This window comes from Porites lutea, chromosome 1, assembly GCF_958299795.1.
Source record: "Porites lutea chromosome 1, jaPorLute2.1, whole genome shotgun sequence".
Classification (NCBI taxonomy): Eukaryota; Metazoa; Cnidaria; class Anthozoa; order Scleractinia; family Poritidae; genus Porites; species Porites lutea.
This window is the reverse complement of record NC_133201.1, coordinates 38,570,645-38,594,960: the sequence shown is the minus strand read 5'-3', so window position 1 is coordinate 38,594,960 and position 24,316 is coordinate 38,570,645. Positions and strand designations below refer to the sequence as shown.

The window sequence follows — 24,316 nt, the reverse complement described above, 5'->3', positions numbered from 1 at the left end:
GCGTTTTTTCAAATTTGCTGAAGTCGTGCAGTGACCCCGGCCTCTGGCGCGGGGTGGAAATTTACAAACGAAAAAAAGTGTGATGCACTTTTTGCTTGCGTTTTACCAGCCCTGTTCCCACCATTTGTTGAGATGTTATCCCTTATCCTCTTTTCCAGACAACTATATCTTGGATGTATTGTCACTTGGGTGTCATGCCCGATATCAAATTTGTGGCTCATCATCGAAAAATAGCCAAGGATGACTGAAAACGAACAGAATGCGTATATCTTACAATTCTGTTCTAAACACTGGCGTATTAAGCATTAAAAATGAAGTACAAAGTACTGTCAAATACTTACGCACTCCACACCACGGCCAGTTATGATCTCCTACCATTTGGGAAGGGCAACACGGCTAGACACTAGCTTAAACTAGCAAAGAAAGACAACTTTGCACATGCAACACAATTTTTTTTTTTTTCACGTCAAATGCACGACTTCGACGTTAAAATGCCTTTATTTCACGTTTCATGGAGGATGTAAAAAAGCGACGACAAAATTATTTCTCTTTTTGAACCTTCACATGGTTCTTAGGAGTTCAACTCCAGGAGGTTTCGCCTTCATTTGACGGAGTAAGTAAGTTGGAATGACCGCGAAAAAAGATTAAAAGAACGAGAATTAACTTTTTTTATTAAAAACGACGTTTCCCCCGCTGTCGATGTCGTGGTAGTCAACTAGACGTGGAAATAGTGAAAAAATGACCTGGCCTCAAACTCAGAACAGCCAGAATAAATCCCTATGGACCCTAGTTACAAAATCGCTGGTTTAATTAACTACGATCGATTGAACAATATTGTTTTAACGAATTTTTTTCTTCCCGAGGCCTAAAATAAGAAAAAGTCATGCGAGATTAGAGTCACATTCAGTGGCTCTTATATTTTTAAATGAAGTTGGCTACTGAAATATAATAGAACGTCATAATTTTATTATCTGGTAGGCTATATTTTTTACTAATTAGATAAAAAGTTACATCATGCTTTAGCGCAAACGGTCAACTGGTATTTCATTAGTGTTTATTGCCACGACTCCCTTTCTGTAACACTTCACAGAATCACACGACAAGAATCTTCCACTATGTGACAAATTAGTAGTGTGCAACCTGATCTTCATAGTGTAAGAGACAGAACACCACTGAATATACATCTTTCCTGTTGGTTGTGTGAACACTGAAGATCTATACAGTAGTTTCCTTTAACATTGTTTATATCATTTGAGTTTACAATCATAAAGTCTCTTTTTACAAAGGTACAATCCATTGTGTACCATTATAAAGATGCTTTCAAGTGCTGAATAATGTTTATTAAACGCGGCCGAGCCTTTTTTATGTGTGCCTCTCTAAATGGACAGTTTTCTTCATACAAATACCAAACTTCCTGTAACAGTATTTCATTCCTCTACGATACCAAAACCTCAGTAATATAGACACAAGGCCCTGTCTCTTTGGTGTCACATGGTTGAGGAGGTTTGCCTGTTAGAGTACAGCTTGCATGATCATCAGACCATAAAATAGTTCACTTACAAATAATAGATCATGAAAACCAATTTGACCAGTGAAGAAAGCTGCATGTAATGGCCGGCCTTGTTTGTCCACAATCGGACCTGTAAAGCAGAAAATACTCTATTCACTCACTAGATGACACTAGACATCTTCTATGAGGCATTATCTTTCAGGAGAAGCAACAAAAATTGTGGGAGTTTTGTTTGGACGATTCTGGATTTTGTACCGGTACATTGCGTCAAATAGCACATTGATTTGGTAGCTTTGGCAAACATTTTTATGCTTTAAAAGTTACATTATGCAGTTAGCGCGAAAGGTCAACTGGTATTTCGTTGGGGTTTATATAATAATACAAACTAGTATATACACACTTAGTGATCTTAATGATTTGAGCAATCTGATTGGTTAACTATCTCGGGCTATTCAACATTAGTAAAATCCAACTAGTGGTCTATTATGATTGGTTGATCTACTACTAGGCTATATGTTATAGCCCACTAGTAGCGAAAAGCGCCGGCTTTGGAAACCAAAACAATGGCGGCTGAATTGCGTTTTGCTAGCTGAAGTCATTTTTTCGCGATGTTTTTGAGCAACTAGTTGGATTTTACTAAAGCAACTATTTCTCTCGCCCTCGTGGCCTCTGAGGGATCGAGGAATAATTGTTAAATATTCACCTCCCCGAGCGATTGGATAATGTGTGAACTCAGTGTTTTTCCAATTTTTGTAGAGAACTATCCTTCAAAAGTCGACAAAATCCTCGGACTGATGTTTTTTAAGGCAAGAAAAGACCCCCAAGGATTCAAAACAGCAAGTCATATTGCAGACAGTCAGACAGATCAGTCTTCTTCACTTCAGAGGTCTGATTTCACTGTTTGGACTAACCCTTTCACTTTCAACTGTTAACCTTCCAGAGTCTTTAAAACAGTTCTTTTAAGAAGAACTTATTTCCTTTCGGTTTCATTTTATAAATAAATTAAAAACAGTGCTTTTAGGCGCTCTAATCTGATTGTCTTATTTTTGAAGTTTATGCAAACAGGTTTTTTTTTTTCAGAATTAAACTTTACAGTCTCAACTGTAGATCGCTGCTTGAGTGAAAAATAGCCGTTGTGACGTAAGCTTTGAGGGAATACGTGATGTCGAGTTGCCCGAACTTGCCCGGTCATACATCGCGAGAAAGAAAAACTCTGATAGAAAATGTTTAAAATCAAGCGCTTTGCCCGCGGTTTTGATGAAACCTGAGACTCCAGAAGGATAGAAGGGAAAAACAAATCATCGCAGATCCCTTAACGGCAATTTCGGAGAGTTAAGACTATTTTTATGGGATTTATGGAACTTCGAGTTTGGACAGTTGGCTTCAGACTCGCCAACCGTCCCATCTTATTGTTAGTACAAATCAAAATCTTAAACGTCGATAAAAGTAAAAACGGCTTCCAAATGGTTCTTGAAGCAAAGAGACGGTTGTTAATAACAAAACAAAACCACAAGGTGAGTCATTTATATTTCTATTCTTGTCAAAAAATGGAACTTTGGACGTATTTGATTTATTTTCACACATTCTCTTATAAATTCAAAGTCTAACGAACTCCCACAAAGTCTGGGTTGTCTGTGGTTTCTGGGGCATTCCTGCACATCTTTCATCGATCAGTGATAAAGGTATTTTTCTGATCTTCAAGGTGAATTTTGATGGTCTGTGCCTCATTTAACACTTTATACATGTATAGAATGTAATGTCCTAAGCCGAAACCATGATATAGAGCGTTTTCACATGACGTCACGTGCGCCTTATTGGTGTTCCAAAACAATGAAATGGCGGCCATGTTGTGTGATCCAAACTAGTCCTGTGGGAGTTGAACACTATTCATATATAAAAACTTCCTTCTCTGACAATAAATTGGCATAGCTGCTGAGCACGTGAGTGAAAACGCTCTATAATTTGGGGACTTGGTCGATTTGTGTTTATCGGGGCGGAAGGTGGGAGGGCTTGTTGTTGATACACAGCACTTTGCAGGGAAAAATGCAAAAAATAGTCTTCAGATTTTACATCTCGAGAAGTTGTCATCTCAGTTTCCTTTGTCTTGTTATCGGGTAAATCCTCGTAAATCCTATACCTGCCAACTATTTTTAATTTGTAGCCGTGACATTTTCATCCTGAGAGTGCCAGGAGTTTTCAATGTCGATGTTTTCGATGTGTTTAAGATGTCCGAAGAAGTTCAGAAGACCTTCTGAGGGGAATGAACAAGACGATTCCCTACTATTAAAAATAAGAGAATTCGGTGAAAGCCGATCATCCACATGGACTTTTATTTTCTCTCATTGGTTCCAGTTTCTTTATATAATGAACATATTTTTCAAACTTTTTAACCAGGCGTGAGATATTGGAACACAAGCGTGAGCAGGCATGAGATCAAAGTCACGCTTTGTACGTGGTGAGCTATCAGGGCAGATGCCAGAGCAGACGCGGTGTTAGAGGATTTTCGTGGAAAAGATTGTGCCTTTGTGGCCAATTGGTTACCAAAAGAGGGAATAAAAAGCTCAACAGGTAATTCAAGGAGAAGACGACCTTATCCCACTAGCAAAAAGGAGCTCCCTCTCTAAAGAAGAAGGACAAATTTGGATTGGCCATCTCTTCAAAAAGAAGCTAACAGGTGCTAAGGCAGTGCAGAAAGCAAGAGAAACAAGAGCGAAGAAGAAGCAACGATGATTTCATTTTTGCTAATCTTCATCGCTCTTGTTCTCTTGCCTTAAATAGTTGCTCAATGCTTTACAATCATACCGTATTTAAAATCTCAATTAAATGACGCGTCGAAAATTTCTAAATCTAAAAGGGTTTGTGTGGAAAACCGTGGCTGAGTGACTTTTGCTGTTCTTCCCGTACAAATCCCTCTCATTTTCGGCGGCCGTAGCATTCGCTTCTTTTGAGATGTAAGCCTGAACACTTTTCCAGAAAATGTTGTTTTTGTTTATAAAAATTTGATCACATGACCAGCGGTTGCTACTGGTGTATTCAAAACTTCACAAATTTTCAACCACAATAGTTGATATGCCTCAACAGAACGCTATTTTTTATATGACAACATTTAATCTTAAGGACAAGATTATTGAGGTTACGTTTAACGATTCGAGATTAAAATTTGTCAACTACATGTATGTTTAATATTGGTTTTCTTTATTATAAATCAGTTACAGAATAAATTAGAATAAAAACTGCACTGTCTATTGCAACCTGTCTGCAGACTCGGCTTCAAGAGCTTCTACATAGTGGATAATATGGAAAGTTTTTACCTGTCCCCGGGGTAGGGGCATTTGATCACCTGAATGGACCCCCGTGTGGGGCATTTGAGCGGCATTTTGACTCGGGTAGGGGGGAATTTGAACAATAATTTTCAAAAAAGTCAAATGCCGGGAGGGTTGCCGGGGGCGGGGGGGGGAAGTTGAAGCTTCGATTTGACCGAAACATCAGGCCAAACGCTATATACTGGATAACGTGTAAAATCCGAACTAAAGTAGACAGTTTTCTCAGAATGATCCTACAGTGTTAATGCCGCTAGATAGCCATACCTCCACAAATATGAAGATAAGTTTGCAGTCAAAGTCCTTTATCTTCATGTGTGGTAGTGCACCGACATACAAACTCTGAAGCACAAGCGACCCGATTTACTAGAAAATCAGGATCGAAGATCGAGGATCGAGGATCGGGGATCGGGGATCGAGGATAGGGGATCGGTAAAAAAAATGATAATAATTTTGAATGAAATAACCGAAGAATGGCAAAAAAATATATACAAAATTTACACATCCATGTTAATTTTCGCGCGTCATCACCTACGAACAGTTTCTAGATTATGGACAAGGTTCATAAGCAATGCGTGAGTTGAGTTTCGCCTGTTTTGAGTTTACGGTACACTGAAAATCTTGAAATTCTTCCTTTTTTGCGATGTAGACTAGAAAAATATTCAGTTGTGGATGTTATCAGTGTTTTAAATTAATGTTGCTCTGGAGAGTGTTGTGTCAGGTTGCCAAGAAGAAGCTTGTTCCTCTGGTTATAGACATAGCTGGCTGAAAAATTATCAACAGAAGAACTAAGAAGACGCACTTCGATGAGCAATCAAATGAGCAAGGCACGGTCCCTTTAGGGCGCCCAAGAAGTATGCGGTGATGATGGTAAAATTACTGTCTTTTTGTTCAGTTTTTTTTGTTTTTTTTTTGTCTTAACCGGTCCCCGATCCCCCGATCCTAGATCCTTGATCCTCGATCCTCGATCCTCGATCCTCGATCCTCGATCCTCGATCCTCGATCCTCGATCTCGGTCTTGCAGTTAACCCAAGCGACCTCCAAACACCCGACGTCATATTGAATAATATTGAATACTAAGAAAAAACTCGTCCCCAGGGTTTTCTTGTTTTCCGAAACGAAACCAGACGCGGATGTTGTTGAATTTTCTTGTGTGTGCAAGCAGTTGCAAGAAAAGTCTTTGGTACTTTTGTCCTCATTGATCGCCTTTCTAATTAATTACATTTCTTACTTTCGTTTGTAATTGCTTCATTGGTTCTGTAACCTAGAAGAAAGGCAGGATAATCGAAACATTAACATCGCGTCGATCGCGTGGTTAATAAAGTATTTGCCTGGAACTCTTCATCATCTTTCTTCCGAAGGATGAGATGGGCTTATCAAGTTGATCCTTCGACCGTGATGTGTCATCGATCGAGGTAAGTAAAACGTAAGCTATTTTTGTTGGGGAGATGTGTGAACATTACCCCTATGATTTATACTGGCCTACAAACCTTATACAAATAAGAATTCTTTTATTCATATTGCCAGTCGAACACAGCCACCTGTCCACAATACAATACTTTATTCAAGAGATAGAAATTAACATTAAAATATCTCTGACGTGCGTCTGCGTCAGCTCGGACGCGTCAGAAAGGAAAAGATTTTTCTTTTGATATTTACTGTAACAACTTTGCTTTGTGGCGCACTGTTGTGAAAAACAAAACAATTTCTCGGGTTTGAAGAAGCTTGATAGTCGCCCATTCTAAGACCCCTTATAAGCAACTTTTCATGAGGGACTTTAGCCGGGGTTAATCGATCTAAATTTCGTGATGTGCAGGGTTTCGTTTTTAAAATCGCTTGGCATCTTACTTTTTTATTTGTAATTGCAATTTAGGTTCATACCCCGAAGAAAACAAGCCGTTCTTTAACTCGATAATTCGATGGAAACCTAAAAAAACTAAGCGTCTCTGTAAAGTAAACACTTCAGCACGAGGGACGCCGAAGTATAGAATTTCATTATGCTAATTACGATAACTATTAGCATAATCTGATAGCGTCGCAAAATAAATTTGTAGAAAATTACAAGCCGCTCTATATTTTCCAACGATTGTCGGGTTGTTTGGCTTGGATATTGAAAAAAAATATTTGTTACTACCATATAACACAAGATTTCCAGGCAAAATGACATTCTTTATAAATTTGAAAATTTTTTATGCAGAAATATGCCTTGTTAATTTTTTTTGGGCGGAATATTATGGGTTTCCTGAGACCGAAATATTTTTTTCGGAAAATTTTATTTTTGCCCTTTCCAATGAGGTATAGCTGTTATTTTTTTCCAAGCTTGCGAGCGGGTGGAACCCTCCAAATCCTGCAATCTGATTGGTTCCGAGAGCGGACGGTCTTGCCCGCTAACCCGATCGTGCGTCGTGGGTGGAGCTCATTCCTCGTCGAGAAGACTCTTGCTCGTAGAACTTAAAGGCCCCGTCTTCTTTTACACGACCCTTCGCATTCATGTAAAAGTTTCTCCGATAAAATTCAGTAAAGAAAATTTATCAGCGAAATATGTCCTCCCCGGTCCTCTTCCATTTTCCCGCATGCTCCTCGCACACTCTGCGTTCTTAATGAAATGCACATGCGTCCAAGAAAACCTACCCTGCTAGCAGAGTCGCTTCGATCTTTCCTCGATAAGTCGGGAAAGAGGAAGGCCTTCCTACTCGCAGGGTAACAAAACCACTTCCGGTTAAAAGAAAATTCTAAGATAATCGCGGCTTTTATTGCACATTCTATCTCGTTGGAAAAAAACCTTCCAGTATGTTTTTAGACCAATTTAGGCGCTAAGTTTAGGGAATACTATTCCATAAAACAGATAACGACCAATCACCATTTAAACACTTCATTTCTACGTTTGAGCCTAATCAAAGATCTAGTGGCAGTCTGTGTAAAGAAGTTTTAACTTGAGCTGATCACAGTTGTTCGTCGGCCTGGTACATACAGTTCCAGGGAAAATCACAGGGTGTGAAAACGTTCATGCCCTCAACTTTCTGGGCTTTTTCTGTAACTTATTCTTAGACGATATTGAATAATGTCGTTATGAAATTGAAATCATGAACATATGCTTTTTTGGTTTGTTTTTTGATACCTTTACACCCAACACTCGTACCCGGTTTTTCTCCTTTAATGTTAATAATTTGCGCGAATTTTCACTACCTCTGCTAGCAAATTCCTCGGGTACTAAAAGTTGTGATAAAAAATGCAGGCCGCGCCAACTAACAAATAATGAAAGTGTGTTGATATCAGTAGCAGGACTGGCGCGTACAACAAAGCTACTTCATCGATTTCTGCTTGTAATCTGGAGAGGACCGGGGAGGACATATTTCGCTGATAACTTTGCTTTACGGAATTTTATCGGAGAAATTTGTTCATGAATGCGAAGGGCCGTGTAAAGGAAGAAGGGCATTTAAATTCTACAAGCAAGAGTCTTCTCGAAGAGGAATGAGCTCGGCCCACGACGAAAAAGTATAGAAAAAAATCATAAAGTAATTGAAAAAAAATAGACAAAAATTGTAAAAGTTATGAAACGAAAATCTCCGACTCCTTGATTGCCCTTTTCAGGGCTTCTTCTTCGTCCTCTTCCTGATGCTTTCTTAGCCACTTGGGACTTGGATCCTCTTTCACAACATCTCTGTATAAAAGACATGTTGCCGATGAAGATTTATCCGGAGCGATCGCCGCGAAATAAACGAAACAGATGTAAAACTTGTCAAAACGTGTAATTTGCACAAAGGATGGGACAGTTTTGACTCGCTCAATGGAAATAGCTGCTCGCTATTTATCTTAATTCGTTCTACAATTCCAGTGATCACCGTGGGAAAGGGGAGGGGAAGTGAGGGGAAAAAAAGGACAATTTTGAGCTATTTCATATTTTTGGATAGAAGTCTTCCTAAAAGAAGTTTTAGGTCTCTTAGCTTAGGAGGAACCACCTTCATGCTCAACGAGACTGTATGTAAATTACATTCCCGTACGGAAATATAATTTTCTCGATTTGTATTTGTTTTGTTTTGTGTACAAAATCTTTGGTGTAACTATTCTGAAGATAATTCGTTAAACTGAAAGGACGTTTCAGTCTCGAATGTTGACATCTTTGGGAAAAAGCAGTTCAGTCTCCAGTTTTTCTTTAGCCTGCGTCAGGTTTACATAGTATACAGAATTTCTTTTATTTTTCGCCTAAATGCCCTTTAAGTGTCCGTTTGTGCTAAAGGATTCGCTTGTTTCCTTTGCGCGCGGGGAAGGGGAGAGATTTTCCAATTCCAATTTTTTTTAACTTTTTGCTTTTTATTTTTTTAATTTCTATTTTTTTGGATAACGTTTTTTTTACCCACGACATTTACCCACACCCACACCCACTACCCCCGACCCACGACATTTAGCTAAAGCGCCAGAAATTTCGATTCAGACGAAAGAGAATTTCATTCCTTACGGTTAAGCCAGCTCAAGCGTACCCCCTTAGATGCCATTAATAAATTTATTATTCGAAAGTTGAATCCATTTCTAGTTGCTCCCGCAGGGATTTCGCCCAGAGGGCGAAATCCCGAGGAGGCACTCTAGTAACTCGCGCGTATATTAAGGAAAGTACTTACAGTTGAAATATACAGTCATACAGTCAATATAGAAATAATCTCGATTTGCTTGAACAGGGCCCGCGAGGAATCGGTAGGTAATGATGACGTTTCTATTGTTTGCGCCCGCAAGTACGAAATGGTTAGGATGACGTAAAGACCGAACATCCCCAAGGGACCGCTTACTTAGGTAGATTTTGTGACATTTATTGTGCAGTCATACTTCGACACTTTTGCGTTACGTGTTATCAGTGACATTCTGTGGAGCAGTTGTTTCAGGGAAAGTTATGGACCAAAATTTTAACGACACTCGTTAAGCGCAGAAGAAGTTATAAGGTGCGTATAACTGTGTATATATAAACACTTGGAGAGTTTGCCAGACACGAGTTCACAAATCTCTTAAAGATCATTGGAAGCCTTCCCAGACACTCTTTCTCTCTCTTTGACCGGAATAAGACTCAGCCCCAAACAAGCAAGATGAGTGAACAACGGCTAGCTTATCACTAGCAGAACGATGGACGATTACAGAAATTCGCCGACAATCAAATTCTGTGCTGACTTATTCCCTGCTCCCAGATGTCCTTCCACTATAAAGTTTAAAATAAGACTAGAATGCGCGAGTGTGAATTGATCAAACGTCGTTTTAATTTCTAAGGCTTCCTTTCCAGCAAATAAAATGAACTGAATGTAAAGAGTGAAAGAGAAATAGCGAAAAATTCAACTTCTAATTAAATCTTTTCTTATGGTTTAGAATAAACTATTCTCGAAACTGAGAATGTTTTGATCGAAGCTGTGTAAATCGACCTGAAACTGTGCATGGAACCTTGCGTTTCCTGTATTTATCTCACCTATTGTATGGAATATGTGTGAAAATCTTCCTTATGAATCGGTATATTTCAAAGAGCTACATAACGAGCAAGAATGCTATTGACCGACAATACACAGAGCGGGGGCAGCTGTGGGTGTCTGTAAAACGTGGACCGGATACCTGCGGATGGCGGATGCGGATGGGAAAATGCGGATAACAAAAAAAGTAAGAGGAAAAAAACGAGAAATGTGGATGGCAAAAAAATAATTATAAAATAAAATAAACAAACAAACAATTAAGAAAAGAAATATTTCTTTCAAGTCGCTGTCACATGGTTGAACCCTTCACTTACATTCAGAACGTAATGCCAATAGTTGACACAGTTATTATGTACCTTGTAATTCCTTTCATTAATGTCACAGAAATAAGGACGCTCCGTTCCTCCTTCTTAAATGCACACATACTTGGTACACTTGTCCTTTTGATTGTTTAGCTTAAGGCTTGTAGGCAAGGTAAACAGCTCAAAAAATCGGCTAGCAAAGGAGGTGTCTGCAAAACGAGGACTTGATACCTGCGAATGGCTGATGCGGATGGGAAAATGAGGATAGAAAAAATTGTGAACAATAACAAAAACAGAAAAAACACAAATTTGGACATACAAATCGTGTCACTGAAACATTTCTTAACAAAACAAAACGTGTATAACGTTGTTCGGACAACAACAACAAAAAAGGACTAAATTTGCTCAAATTAAAGGAAAATTAGAGAAAACAAACTAAATTACCAAAAAATAGGGTGAACTACGCGAAAAAATTAGCGTGCTTTGCGTCGCCTATTTCACGCTAGCCTCCGGTAAATCGCCATGTTTCCTCACGAAGGAGCCTGCTCTTCAAAAGGGCTCATAATACAAATCAACTTTCGCTCTGCCTTGACTCTGGTCGACTCTGCCATAGCAGACAGTTCAGAGAGTGATTGTTAACTGCAGACACCTGCAGAAGCCCATTTTTGAGATCAAAAGCTAAGCTACTGTTACACTAGTTGTCTTCTGTTACACAATTTCCTCTCGGTTTTGTGTGAATCGGTCTTGTTTAATGAGGGTTTTTCTACAGAAATTCATTTTCAAGCAATATGCCGCACCCTCAACGAGTCATTTTTCTGGCCTTCGTTCCATTAATTTTCACAGTTTTACGAAAAGCTTCCATCAACATATAAAAAATGCTGATCTGGTGTAGACATAGCTAAAAAATTTATATAGTCTTCTTAAGAAGCAGCTTGGTCTTTTTCTGATTTGTAATAATTAAACATCTTTCCATGTAGAAAAAATATGTTTGGTTGCTGCTTCGCAGATAGATGGGAGCGAGCCATAATTCGAATATTATATAAATTATTTTCGATTCCGAATTCTGCCTTTCACGCTTTTAAAAACGAGTTTTAAGTTGCTCGATACATACGTTCTAAAAACTCACTGAGTATATGTTTTGGAAACTATTTTGCTAGCAGAAAAATTCGAAACAAAAACAAATGAAACAGAAAGAAGCCTTCATTAATGCATTTCCAAGCGACACGTTTTTGCGGGAGTTTAATTTTGCCGATTAGGTGATTTTTTTTTTACACCTCTTCGGGAAATAATTTTTGCGATTGATCAAGAGGTCTGTTGTGTCTTTTCAATCTGCAGTATATTTTGCAATTTTAAAAATTCGAACTCATTATTCGTGCACTTATAAATTTCCAAAGGGTAGAACTTGTAAAAAATAAATCCACATGATAGGCGGAGTTGATTGGCATCTGCCAAATCGGAAAGTTATGTTTTTAGGTTCGGCCTTTTTTCTGGTTGATACTGCAGTTTTTTCTGTCTTGAGCCGCTCAAACAAATAAGTCTTGATTTGATTGCCCTCAGAATATTCTTTCTGTAAGTTGAGTACACTCTATCCAGTGAGAGTAAAGAAATCAGAACTCCAGGTCAGAATGATTTTATATCAAAAATTGTTTGTCGTTTGTTTTGCAAGTATCAACACCCATGCCTCCCCTTCTTAGCGTGATAGCCATGAAATTCCTAATAAAGTATAAATGTTTAAAAAAATATCGATCACTCCCGAAAGTAAAGACAGACTGCTTCGTGAATTACACCGCTTTAGGATGTTGGTCTGGTAATATTCTGCATTGCAGGGACCACTGGCTCTTTATTTGGTAAAGGGAAGAATATTAAACGGAGACAGTGCAAAATAAGCGAACCTTTGCTAGCCGAGTTTTTGAGCTGTTTACCTTGCCTGGAAGCCTTAAGCTAAACACTCAAAGGAGAAGTGCACCAAGTATGTGTGCATTTAAGGAGGAGGAACGGAGCGTCCTTATTTCTGTGACATTAATGAAAGGAATTACAGGGTACAAAACTGTGCCAACTATTGGCATCACGTTCTGAATGTAAGTGAAGGGTTCAACCATGTGACAGCTACTTGAAAGAAAGATTTCTTTTCTTAATTGTTTGTTTGTTTATTTTATTTTATTATTATTTTTTTGCCATCCACATTTCTGGTTTTTTTTTTCTTACTTTTCTTGTTATCCGCAATTTTTTTTTTCCATCCGCATTTTTCTATCCGCATTTTCCCATCCGCATCCCCCATCCGCAGGTACAGTATGTTGCCCAGTATCCGGACCGTACCAGTATCCGGACACTTAAAACAAAAACTCAGTTTTTGAGGCGACCTTTTCAGTTATCGGTAAACGAAGTATTTCGAATGAAAGCTGAACATTTCAGCTTTACGATGTAGGTTTTGGCGAGTTGAAAGTTTGCGAAACAGTCGCAGAAGACGCCGTTCTGTTCAGGTGAATAAACATTTCATGGCTAATATTTACGCTGTTTACTGCGCAGTAAAATTAGTGCTGCTTAGAAAAGGGTAGGTAATATGTGATATTTTCAAAGAAACCGTTTTATATTCAAAGTGAAGATACTTAAAGAAGTCGGGTTCTCAGAAAGTTTATTAATTCTTCTTGAAATTCGATTTGTTTGGAATAACAGAGCCCAGGAACATTCACTAAGTTTTGATGTCAGGTGCCCAGTATCCGGACAGTTTTTTCTTTGCTGTACAGAATCGATGAATTAGCTGTGTACATTATCCGGATAAGATTTATTTCATATCTAAAACTATAATAAAGCTTAGGATATATGATATAGTCGTAAAATGTAATTCTACTGAACTCCGTACGGAAATTTTCTTCACTCATTTGGAGGCGACTTGATTCGTGTGCACCGCTTGTTTCGCGTGACTGCATTTTCTATATATAACTGAAAGCGTCGGACTTGAACCTGGAATTCTCATACTTTCCCCAGTTGTGACTGCTAGAATGGGGTTCCAACGGTCTGAAAAATGTCACAAAGGGAATTAGAGATGTGAAAGAAGGAGGAATTAGTGCTAGAAAAGTAGGCTTATTGTAGGGTCTGTAGGGACTGAGCATGAAGAAATCAACACTGCAGGTCAGACTAAATAGGAGCGTGACCTTTGACCGTCGTATTGAGGTCCCTTCCCCAAGCTTTTTTTTTAAAAAAATAAAAAATGAAGAAAAAAAGTCGTTTGCAGATTGGCTAATTGAGCTATTAACGGTGGCTTCGGCATGTCCACGGATGCCTTCCTTAAATCAGTGAAAAAGTTCCTAGACAAGGAAGTAAGAATTATGCCATTTAACAACCGCTCGCGTTCCCCACCGTACCCCAGTCATTTGTTATGTTTTATTTCACGACGCTAGGTTATATTTTTGGAATCGATTGCCAGACTACATTACAAGTGCAAGGGACTCAAGTAGATTAAGGCCTGGTTCTTTACAAATTCCTCAGAATTTTAAAGGGGGGTGGTCTAATGTAAAGTTTTTTAAAGATATCCCAGGTCTAATAAATTAAGGCTAATGATAACTACGAAATCTTCAACTTTCATTTTAAAAATTGTTTATAACTGCATCACGTGACCAGCCACGCCCTGTTTTATCGAGAAATCCTTTGGGTCGAAATGCCCACTATGTAGAAAGCAAACCGTTTTCCTTTTGTAGGTCCAAACAGTGGCTACTGATAGTCTTCTTGTAAAAACGGGTGGAATGAAACGAAGTCATTTAACGTCTTTCTCCTAACGAAAATTTTATTAAGAGGAGGACTGGCACTAGTCAATGAACACCAATTGCACCTACAAATTGTAAAGATTCCAACCATTCCAGGCTGATTTCGTAGACACTTTGTAGGGTCAAAGTTTTGATACAGAGAAACTGGAGTTACACGTTTAGGAAGTGGTGGGCATCGTTAATTGAAATTTATGAACAGAAGAGGGCGTGGTCGATCACGTGACGAGGTAATTTGGATTTTTTTTTCAAGTTTTTGTTAAGGTTAGTTTACTTTACCATCTGTTTTTCAAGGAGGATGTCTTTAACAATAGTTTTTGGAAAATTTGCATAAAAATAGCAAATCACGTAGAACCAGGCCTTAATCTACTTGAGGAAGCTTATAAGTCGCTTGCCTGTCGAAATTTGTTGTACAATTACATTGATATTGTCGTGTCCGGATACTGGGCCAGCTGTCCGGATAATGGGCAAAATAGGAGCTCTGCAACAATATTAATTTCGCGATGGAAACAAAGGCAAAAAAGTTAAACTGTATTTCGTCATATTAAGGACTAAATAGATTTTCTCTGGGCCAAATTTCAGAGCTCTTGCGACTAACAAAGGAAAGTTATTGCAATGTTAAACTGAAGTGTCCGGATACTGGGCAACATACTGTACAGTAAAAAACCCACGAGTAAGAACCTACAGTTTCCAGGGTTAGCCTAAACAGGTTCTTACATAAGTGGTTAACATAAATTTAGGCTATCTAGGTTCTTAATAGGTTCTTAATTTCTTGCAAAAAATTATGTCGTTGCTAAGAAGATTTTAGTGATCAGCACCCTTAAATTTGCATATGTAACGATTGCTTATATTTCAATATGACCATAATAGAGATCTATTCTCACATGAATTTTAATTTCTTGAGTCAAAACAACTTTATATACATGATTGTGCTGTAAAACACAATATTATAAACATTTTCTCAATGACCTCAATCAAAGAACATTTATATATGTACTAACTTGCCTTTTGCAATTGCAATTAGTAAATATTTTTAAATGATTTTTGAAAATAAGAACCCTTCTCCAAATTTTAGGCTAAAGAGGTTCTTATATAGAGGGGGTCTAAATTGCAAATTTTAGCCTAACAGGTTCTTAAATCTTAGGTTCTTACTCGTGAGTTTTTACTGTATCCGGTCCTCGTTTTACAGACACCCGGCAGCTGTAGTGTCAACTATTACTAGTTGTAGATTTCAGATTTATCTCTGCCTTTTTGCATGCGCAATGATCCGTGAATTTACACGCGAGGTGGTTACGAAATTTCTACCAGCTCAGTTTCCCTGATTTTGATGTAAATGTCTTCTAAGAAATTTAATTCATTCAAAGATTTTCAATCTCACCAAATACAGAGAAGTTATCGTAAAATATTTCCTGCTCATTACGCATGCAGAAATGCCGATTTGAATTTGGCACTTTTTATGGGATCGGCTAACGGATTCGTTTTTCAAATAGTTAATTCATTAACAGAATCTTGGGGGGTAATGTCGTCGATGCGAATTTGGTCATCACAAGGAAAATTTCGCTTCCGAAAGCACCTGCCGATCGGAGGTTCGACTTTTGATGTTGATTGTCATGATGTGAAGTTCCTTATTAGCGCTTGCTCAAGATAATTTTGTAAGTGATGTTTTCTTCCGCATTATTTTTACGGTACATTAGCTTGGTTTCGATTGTGTGAAACGTGACTGTTTCCTCGATTCTTGAAATATGTCATCGAAATACTTGTAGATGTGCATCGGGTATTGAAAAATTAGAGTTTCAATAAGTTTCACCATCACATAACACCTCTAAACAAAGAGTTAGCTCGTACATACTAATTAATTTTCATATAAATCCTCAATCGGTTGTGAGGTAAAGTCAATGATCCTGCATGTACAAAGTCTATAGGCAAGTTATTCCACACTGTGACGATAGGTTTTGCCCTTCCAAGCACAAATCCGGAAAATAAGCGTTAAGAGAATTCGAGCGACTTCGGCGTATGAACAACAAGGGGGAAACTAACTCTGCAACTCGCTTGGCTAGCGGGAAAGGAACTCGTCACTATTCCTAGGTACTAGGATCTGCTACAACTGGAAACAGGACAGGACTCAAACTTGGACTTCAACACTTTAATCTTCAGCTCGTGAACGTAAATCATACAGTCAAGTAAATCCGCAATGTAAATCGAAAACCAGGAATAACAGTGCTCTATTCATACTAACCGATCAACTTATTACAACATCACAAAACAAATGGAAAGAAGGCTGAATAAAATCAGCTGAACAGCGAAAGCAAATCTCGATAAATTCAGTTTTAAAGTTCATATGTTAAACTAAATAACTCAAAATCAAATGTCAGTCAAGAAAATGAATTTAGGAAATTTACAAAGAAAGCTCTATAAAAGAACTCGAGTTTCCTTTGCTCAGGATTCCCTAAAATGTCAAAACTAAAAACTAAGACAGTTGGTATTTGAACAGGAGAAAGATCCAGTTGTTCAGTGAAAAAGCTGTATAATTATTCAGAAACTAACTATCCGTTTAAAAGTAGACATTGAAGTAAAATGTGTAAATTTAAGAGACCTAAAACATATCAATGCAAATTCAATGTAAATTACGGCTAAAACAACATCAAAGGGAATATCTAAAAGGTAGATAAGAAATTCGCGAGGCAAATAAAGAATTCATGGGAAATCTCTCCTTACAACATATTAACGACGGCTTTTGAAGTCGAAGTTTATAGGCTGATGAAGGAAATTCATTTAGCGCGGTTGAAAATAGCTGCAATTTTACCCAGTACATGTTTAGAGCAAAAGAGAATGTTATGGCGAAGACAAAACAAGACTAAGTGCCGAATTAAGATCATCACGGAACACTCCTTAGAGCTCTGCTTATTCAATATGTCAAACATTGGTCAATGTAGTTTCCTTTATGTCTTATTTACATCATAAACTAGCTCGGCTGCAAACTTAGTGACTCACATAATTTATTTGAAAAAGTATGTAAAGATTAAGGAATCCCATCTTTCCACCATGTAATGTGGGCAAACTATTATTATCAAACGGCCAAACGCTTGGGTCACTCATTTCAAAATGATAAGATGGAGATCAGTGCTTGAAAAGATGTGGGCTTAAGTTTTTGAGAAATCTACAATAAGGGAGGAGTCGAGCCGAGCCGAGTCATGGTTGTACTTTAAACTCTCAGGTTTTTCTTCAACAGCAAGTAACATTGATTTGGGGGTGGGCGATAATGATGTTTAAACAGAATTGTATGATAAAGGGATGGAGTTGTTGATAAAAGTGTGCTTTTCAGGCAAGTACTGTGTCAAAGATTGTAGCGTGCTTGTTGAACAGTGAGTTGATTGTGTGATCGAGTACAACGAGGAAGCTCCAGATGCTCTCTTCTTTTATCACAAGCTCCCTCTTGGGGAATCATTTAAATTTCAATCCAGTTTGACTGAAGTAAACTTCGAAAAAAACAGCCACAGCAATGCAGTTACTAATCTTTTTTTGATACATCCATCCCAGCCCTGGTTTAACTCAAAAAATGGTATTATGTTAATTAATGCTAGTTATTATGGTGAGCCAATTTGTCACTTGACTATATTCCCAGGGGATACTCCCTTATATGCCGCCCGAAAGGGTCTGGTTTTTGTGGTGTTTCGGTCTGAAAACAGGTATAGACTTTGCCCATTTTGGTCTGGAAACAGTGGTTTTGAGGGGACTGCAGGAGCGATCAACACATTTGTCGTTTCAATTCCGAATGAATCAAAAGGAAAGAGTAATATGCAAATTTTAAATGGATTTTTTAAAAAAATCTTTTTGTTGGCCTTCTAATCTAAGTAATGATTACGTAATTTCTACCTTTGTAAACATGTATGTTGCATTTTGTGACCTACTCTGGGTCTGAGAATAGGTATGAACTTTAGAGGTCAGGTGTGAAAACAGGAGTGGTAAATGTAATTTTTTGGTCTGAAAAAGGGTCAAAATTTTGGGAACTGGGTGGCACACCTCACCAAGAATTCCCAGGAGTACCCGCTGGGCTACACTGTGGTTGCCAAATGAATATATATTTTTTAATTTGTTTATTTTAACAGCTAAAAAAATAATCAACATGGCCTCCAGCACAACTTCATATGCATCCACCAAGGAGACAACAAATTATGCTCGTCTGTGTCGTCTTCTTGTGGATGTAGGATCCCAGGCATTGAGAAACACATTTGATAGTATTCACCCACCGGCAGGCCTACGTGGAGTTTTTACAAAGCCTCCTGTACATCCAATACTGCAGACACTTAGAAAGAAGAGAATTCTTAATCCCACTCAATGGGCCAAACTGTATCCCCCTTCACCTTCATCAATATCTTCGAAAGATTTTGACGTCACACTTCTCATGTTGCTCTTAAGGAATATATGTGGCTTGATTCCTCCAACCACTGGTTGGGATAATCTCCCACCTGCTGCAGATACGAGTGCTGAAGCCAACATAGCAAGGGTTAAGTATTATAGGAACCATGTCTATGGACATGCCAGCCAGGCATCTGTAGACGATGCAACATTTAATACCTATTGGCAGGATATAAGTAATGCATTGGTAGGACTGGGTGTAGATGCTGCTGCTATCAATAGACTGAAGACTGAGAGTATGGATCCTGTCATTGAGAAACACTACCAAGAAGTACTGGGAGAGTGGAAGAAAGATGATGATAGCAGTAAATACAGACTTGATGAGATTGAAGGTAACTTGAAAAGTCAGTAATTATTGTGGATTGAAGAAATAACGATAATCTTGTAACACTGTTATGCATAAAGAAATGCTAGAACTGAGGGTGCAAGGCATGGATCGTTTCAGTTAAGAGAATACATGCCAAGGAAGAGTGTTGGGAACTTCATGGCCTGCAATACATTCCCTATATTTTAGTAGGCTGTAATGACTGGCAAAAATCCAAGACCAAGCCTGAATTTCAGCTGTTCCTTCGAGTTAGCTTCAGCTGACATTTAGGTTATCCTAGACCCTCCTGAAAAAGAAAAAAGACGATTTTTAAAAAAGGTGTTAATGGTGATGATATTTTATAGCTTTACTCACCCCCCCCCCCCGAAACTCTTTACCCTTGAGGTATTCTTGTGAACACTTGCTTGATAATCATTCCAGTTAACTAGACTTTTACCTGTGATTGCTCCTGGACTGATCACTGGATTTTTGATTCTGATAACAAACAGAGCTGCTAAAGCGCATGAATGATCAGCTAATGGAAAGTCAAAGGAAAATTATAGAAAGTTTGACAGATCATGCAGCGGGAACAAAGCAAGAAAAAGGTATGTCTATCACTTTGTAATAGACCTTGGTTGTATTCTAAAGGGCCCTTAATATACATGCTCTACCTTGCGCAACTTACAACCAGATTTACATTAAATTTTTAGCTTAGACCCATCAATGGCACCGTTGCAGTTTTTCCCTCTGGTATTTAAAAGTGATGAGCCTTTTTTTTGTTTTGTTTTGTTTTTTTCGAAAATATCATCAATTAGTTCTAACCACCAAGAAAAACAGTCTCTTGCCAACGAACATGCTTCTCTAGATGCAAGGGTAAATTAAAACAAACATTATTTGTATTTATTTTTGTATGTGCGCTATACTCGCCTTTCCTGTTTCAGGTTTCTCTTTTGTCCAGTTTCTGAGACTCATCATACAATGATAGCACAATCGCACCCCTTTAATACGGACACTAGGGGCGGGAGGCGGTAGAAATAGTGTCCTCATTTACAGGTGTTTGTTTGAGGGAGATTGAATTTAGAGATAATGTAAGGGCTTTCCCTGCAACAAAAAAACTGTTTGTAACAACGAGGTGCCCCCATTAAGTGGATGTCCGTTGAACTTGGTTAGACTAACGCGGTGCTATGATTTTTTTTCTCTATCAGGTGCTTTTGACCCAACTGAATTTATCGATGGCATTCGCCAACTCTACAGCACCCGTGAAAGATGGATTGCACCCTTTCCGTGGTGGGAAAAATTTCGGTTGAGCCTTGATAACAATTTTACCAGACTCAAAATAGCGAGCAGGAAGAAAGAAAGGGGTAAAAAGACTGATGAAACTGTTACGATGAACGATATCTTCAAACCATACGAGGAATGCTTACATCCTAGGACGGTGTTGATTGAAGGGAAACCAGGTATAGGAAAGACCACATTCTGTAATAAACTTGCTTACGACTGGGCAACGAAGAAACAAGGGGAAGAAAATCCTTCAGGAAGTTTTTTCCCAAACTTCCAACTAGTTTTGTTGCTTAAATGCCGAGAAATAGAGTCTTACCTTTGGGAAGGACAACTTTTGCCTCGATCCAAGAAAGAACAACTCGAAGAAATCTTTAAATCCGTTCTTTGGAACGCCATTGATGATCAACTTCTGCCTCAAGATGTCACAAAAGAAGATAAGGACGAATTCTTCAAATTCATTCGCCATAATCAGCCAGACATTTTACTGGTACTTGATGGATTGGATGAGTTGCCTACCAATATGTTACCAGCGTTTAAGGAAGTTATTCAAGGAAGAATCTTACAAAGATGTCACATTGTAGTAACAGCACGACAGGAGGTTGGTATGGAGGTGCGCGAATGCTGCGACAGGTTGCTAGAAATTGAAGGTTTTACCAAAGACGACGCCCGAGAGTTTATCGTCAAATACTTCAAAGAGGACGCTCATTTGGCCGAGAAGCTATTAATCAAACTAAACCTTGACGAAAACCTCAGACAGTTGACAGAAAGTCCTTTAAACACTGTACTTCTTTGTCTCCTATGTGAAGACTTTAATGGTGTATTTCCAGAGAGTGGTACACAGCTGTATCTAGAAATAGTAGACTGTGTTCTTAGAAGATACATGAAAAAGAATGGTTTACCACTACCAAAGGCCAAGGGCGAAGACCTTACTAAGCTATACAAGACTCAACTGAAACAGCTTGGCTCAATCGCGTTGAGCGGCCTCCTTCAGAATAACATGTCCTTTGAGGAAAGCAAGTTTGAAAATTGTTCAGACGAATTACCAGAATTTGGCTTTTTGTCCGTTGAGTGTAGTCGGAGCAAACTGCGACCATCTTTATTCTATTCCTTTTTACATAAAACATTTCAGGAACTATTTGCAGCATTTTACCTGTGTTGCCAAATTCAGGATAACACAATTTGTCCAGAAAACATGATTACCGACCATAGATATTTCCATGACCTCAAACAGGTGCTTGTGTTCACTTGCGGCCTGTTAGCTTTGCAATCTGAAGAAAAGGTAAAGCCTTTGATCGCCAGTATTGCTGTTCAGGCAGACAATGATGATAAATTATTGGTGGCATTACAGTGCATTGGCGAATGTAAGAATGACTCACGTTCTTCTCTTCATTGGCTGTTAGCTCAAACCCTTGGGTCAATTATTCAAATAAAGGAGCTGAACCTGTCAGGCGACGGCCTTGGTCTTAATGAGTGTAATGCACTGGCAGAAACAATCAAGCACAATTCAACAATAACACAGTTGGATTTGTCATACAATGACCTTGGTGAGGGTGAATGTATTGCACTGGCAGAGGCAATCAAACACAATTCAACAATAACACAGTTAAATTTGAGTGACAGTCTTCGTGGCGATAGTCAGTGTACTGCGCTGGCGGAAGCAGTCAAATACAATTCAACAATTACAGAGTTGGATTTGTCATACAATCACCTTTTTGCTGGTGATAGTAACGCATTTGCGGACGCAATCAAACACAATTCAACAATAACACAGTTGGATTTATCATACAATCAACTTGATGATGATGGCTGTACTGCACTGGCGGAAGCAATCAAACACAATTCAACGTTGATACAGTTGGATTTGTCATACAATCTCCTTGGTACTGGTGACTGTACTGCTCTGGCGAAAGCAATCAAACACAATTCAGTATTAACACATTTGGATTTGTCATGCAATGTATTTGGTGCTGGTGACTGTACTGCACTTGTGGAAGCAATCAAACACAATTCAGCAATAACACAGTTGGATTTGAGAGGCAGTTTTCGTGGTGCTGATTACTGTCATGTACTGACGGAAATAATCAAACACAATTCAACAATAACGCAGTTGGATTTGTCATACAATGGCCTTGGATTTGGTGACTGCACTGCTCTGGGGGAAGCAATCAAACACAATTCAACTATAAAACTGTTGGATTTGTCACACAATGAGCTTTGTTATGGTGACTGTACTGCACTAACGGAAGCAATCAAACACAATTCAACAATAACGCAATTGGATTTGTCAAACAATATCCTTGGTGCTGGTGAATTTGGTGCACTGGTGGAAGCAATCATTTGCAATTCAACAATAACACGGTTGGATTTGTCACACAATGACATCGATGCTGGTAACTGTACTGCACTGGCGGAAGCAATCATTTGCAATTCTACAATAACACAAATAAATTTGTCAAACAATGGCCTTGGTTTTGGTGACTGCATAGCACTGGCGGAAGCAATTAAACACAATTCAACAATAACGCATTTGGATTTGTCTTTTAATAGCCTTGGTGCTGGTGACTTTACTGCACTGGCGGAAGCAATCAAACACCATTCAACATTAACACAGTTGGATTTGTCAAGCAATCTCCTTGACGATTCTGACCGTAATGTATTGGCGGAAGCAATCAGACACAATTCAACAATAACGCAGTTGGATTTGTCACACAATCTCCTTGGTACTGGTAACTGTACTGCACTTGCAGAAGCAATCAAACATAATTCAACATTAACACAGTTGGATTTGTCACGCAATGGCTTTGGTACTGGTGACTGCACTGCACTGGCTGAAGCAATCAAACACAATTCAACAATAACACAGTTGGATTTGTTACACAATCAACTCGGGAATGGTGACTGCACTGGTTGAAGCATCAAACATAATTCACCAATAACGCAGTTGTTACACAATCTCTTTGGTACTGGTGACTGTACTACACTGGAGGAAGTAATCAAACACAATTCAACAATAACTCAGTTGGATTTGTCATGGAATGAACTTGGTACTAGTGACTGTACTGCATCGACAGAAGCAATCAGTCACAATTCCTTAATAAGAGTTTAATTTTTCAAATAATGGTTTCTCTTCTGTGTTACTGTATTTTACACTGGCGGAAGTATTGGTACACAATTCAACATTAGAGCGGTTTTCACTTGACTGTCGAATTGGGATTGGTTTTGGTTTTGGTTTTGGTTTTACTACGTCCTTTGGTTGGCTAGTGTATTTACTTTGGTTTTGGTTTTACGACAGTCAAGTGAAAACCGCTCTAACACAGATGGATTAGTAAATACGGCGTTTAGTATTATTATCTATTGTTAACTCTTTGATGAGACATATATTGTACTGTTGTTAAAGTAGTACCTGTACCTTGTAACTGTTTTGATACTGATAGAAAGGTGGACACACATGAACCCCTAAGAACGTCTGTACGTAAGGCTGCCTCCTCTCAAGAGAAAAGAAAACCTAATCTAATCTCGCCCCCTACGGTGATCACCCAGCCAGGGACATTTCAGAGTTAGAAATAAAAGGGAAATCTGGGAGAGAGTTCAACTTCAGTTGTCCTTTTGACATGCGTTGAGGCAAAGAGAATAGTGGTTCAGGTGTTGGTTTGACGTTCGAGTTACAGCCATGCTAGTGCAATTGCCTGGGCCAATATGTTAAGCAGATTTAGCCAAGACGATACAACGTCGAATGAGAACGCAAATGAAAGCGACATCTGAAGTATCTGGTGCATTGGTCATGTCGGTTCTTAGTCTGTCGCCCGCAGAACGTTGTCACTGTTCAATCTACCGAAGGCGATATCAGTGTGTCGGTACACTATCAAGAGACAACGATGAAGACGGTATAGGAAAGGTCCTTATGAATGGTAATTTCGTGTTCTTTCAAGCTTCTGCCGATAATAAGCAAGCTCAGTGTTTCACACTGTAAGATCGACATATAAA

The 24,316-nt window shown here is 38.7% G+C and overlaps 1 protein-coding gene across 1 annotated transcript; it reads left to right on the top strand.

Moving 5' to 3' along the window:
• Nucleotides 1-5,955: 5,955 nt before the first annotated feature.
• LOC140949869 (uncharacterized) lies at nucleotides 5,956-23,508 on the top strand. The gene is made up of 4 exons (XM_073399015.1): nucleotides 5,956-6,245; nucleotides 18,438-19,079; nucleotides 19,561-19,656; nucleotides 20,257-23,508. Exons 2-4 carry the CDS (start codon nucleotides 18,455-18,457, stop codon nucleotides 23,241-23,243), a joined length of 3,708 nt encoding a protein of 1,235 aa, XP_073255116.1. The 5' UTR covers nucleotides 5,956-6,245; nucleotides 18,438-18,454; the 3' UTR covers nucleotides 23,244-23,508.
• Nucleotides 23,509-24,316: the final 808 nt, after the last annotated feature.

Coding starts and splice junctions, on each gene's coding strand:
- LOC140949869 (XM_073399015.1), top strand. CDS start 18,455: ATGGCCTCCAGCACAACTTCATATGCATCCACCAAGGAGACAACAAAT. Junction 19,080..19,560: donor CAGACTTGATGAGATTGAAG/GTAACTTGAAAA, acceptor GATAACAAACAG/AGCTGCTAAAGCGCATGAAT. Junction 19,657..20,256: donor GGGAACAAAGCAAGAAAAAG/GTATGTCTATCA, acceptor TTTCTCTATCAG/GTGCTTTTGACCCAACTGAA.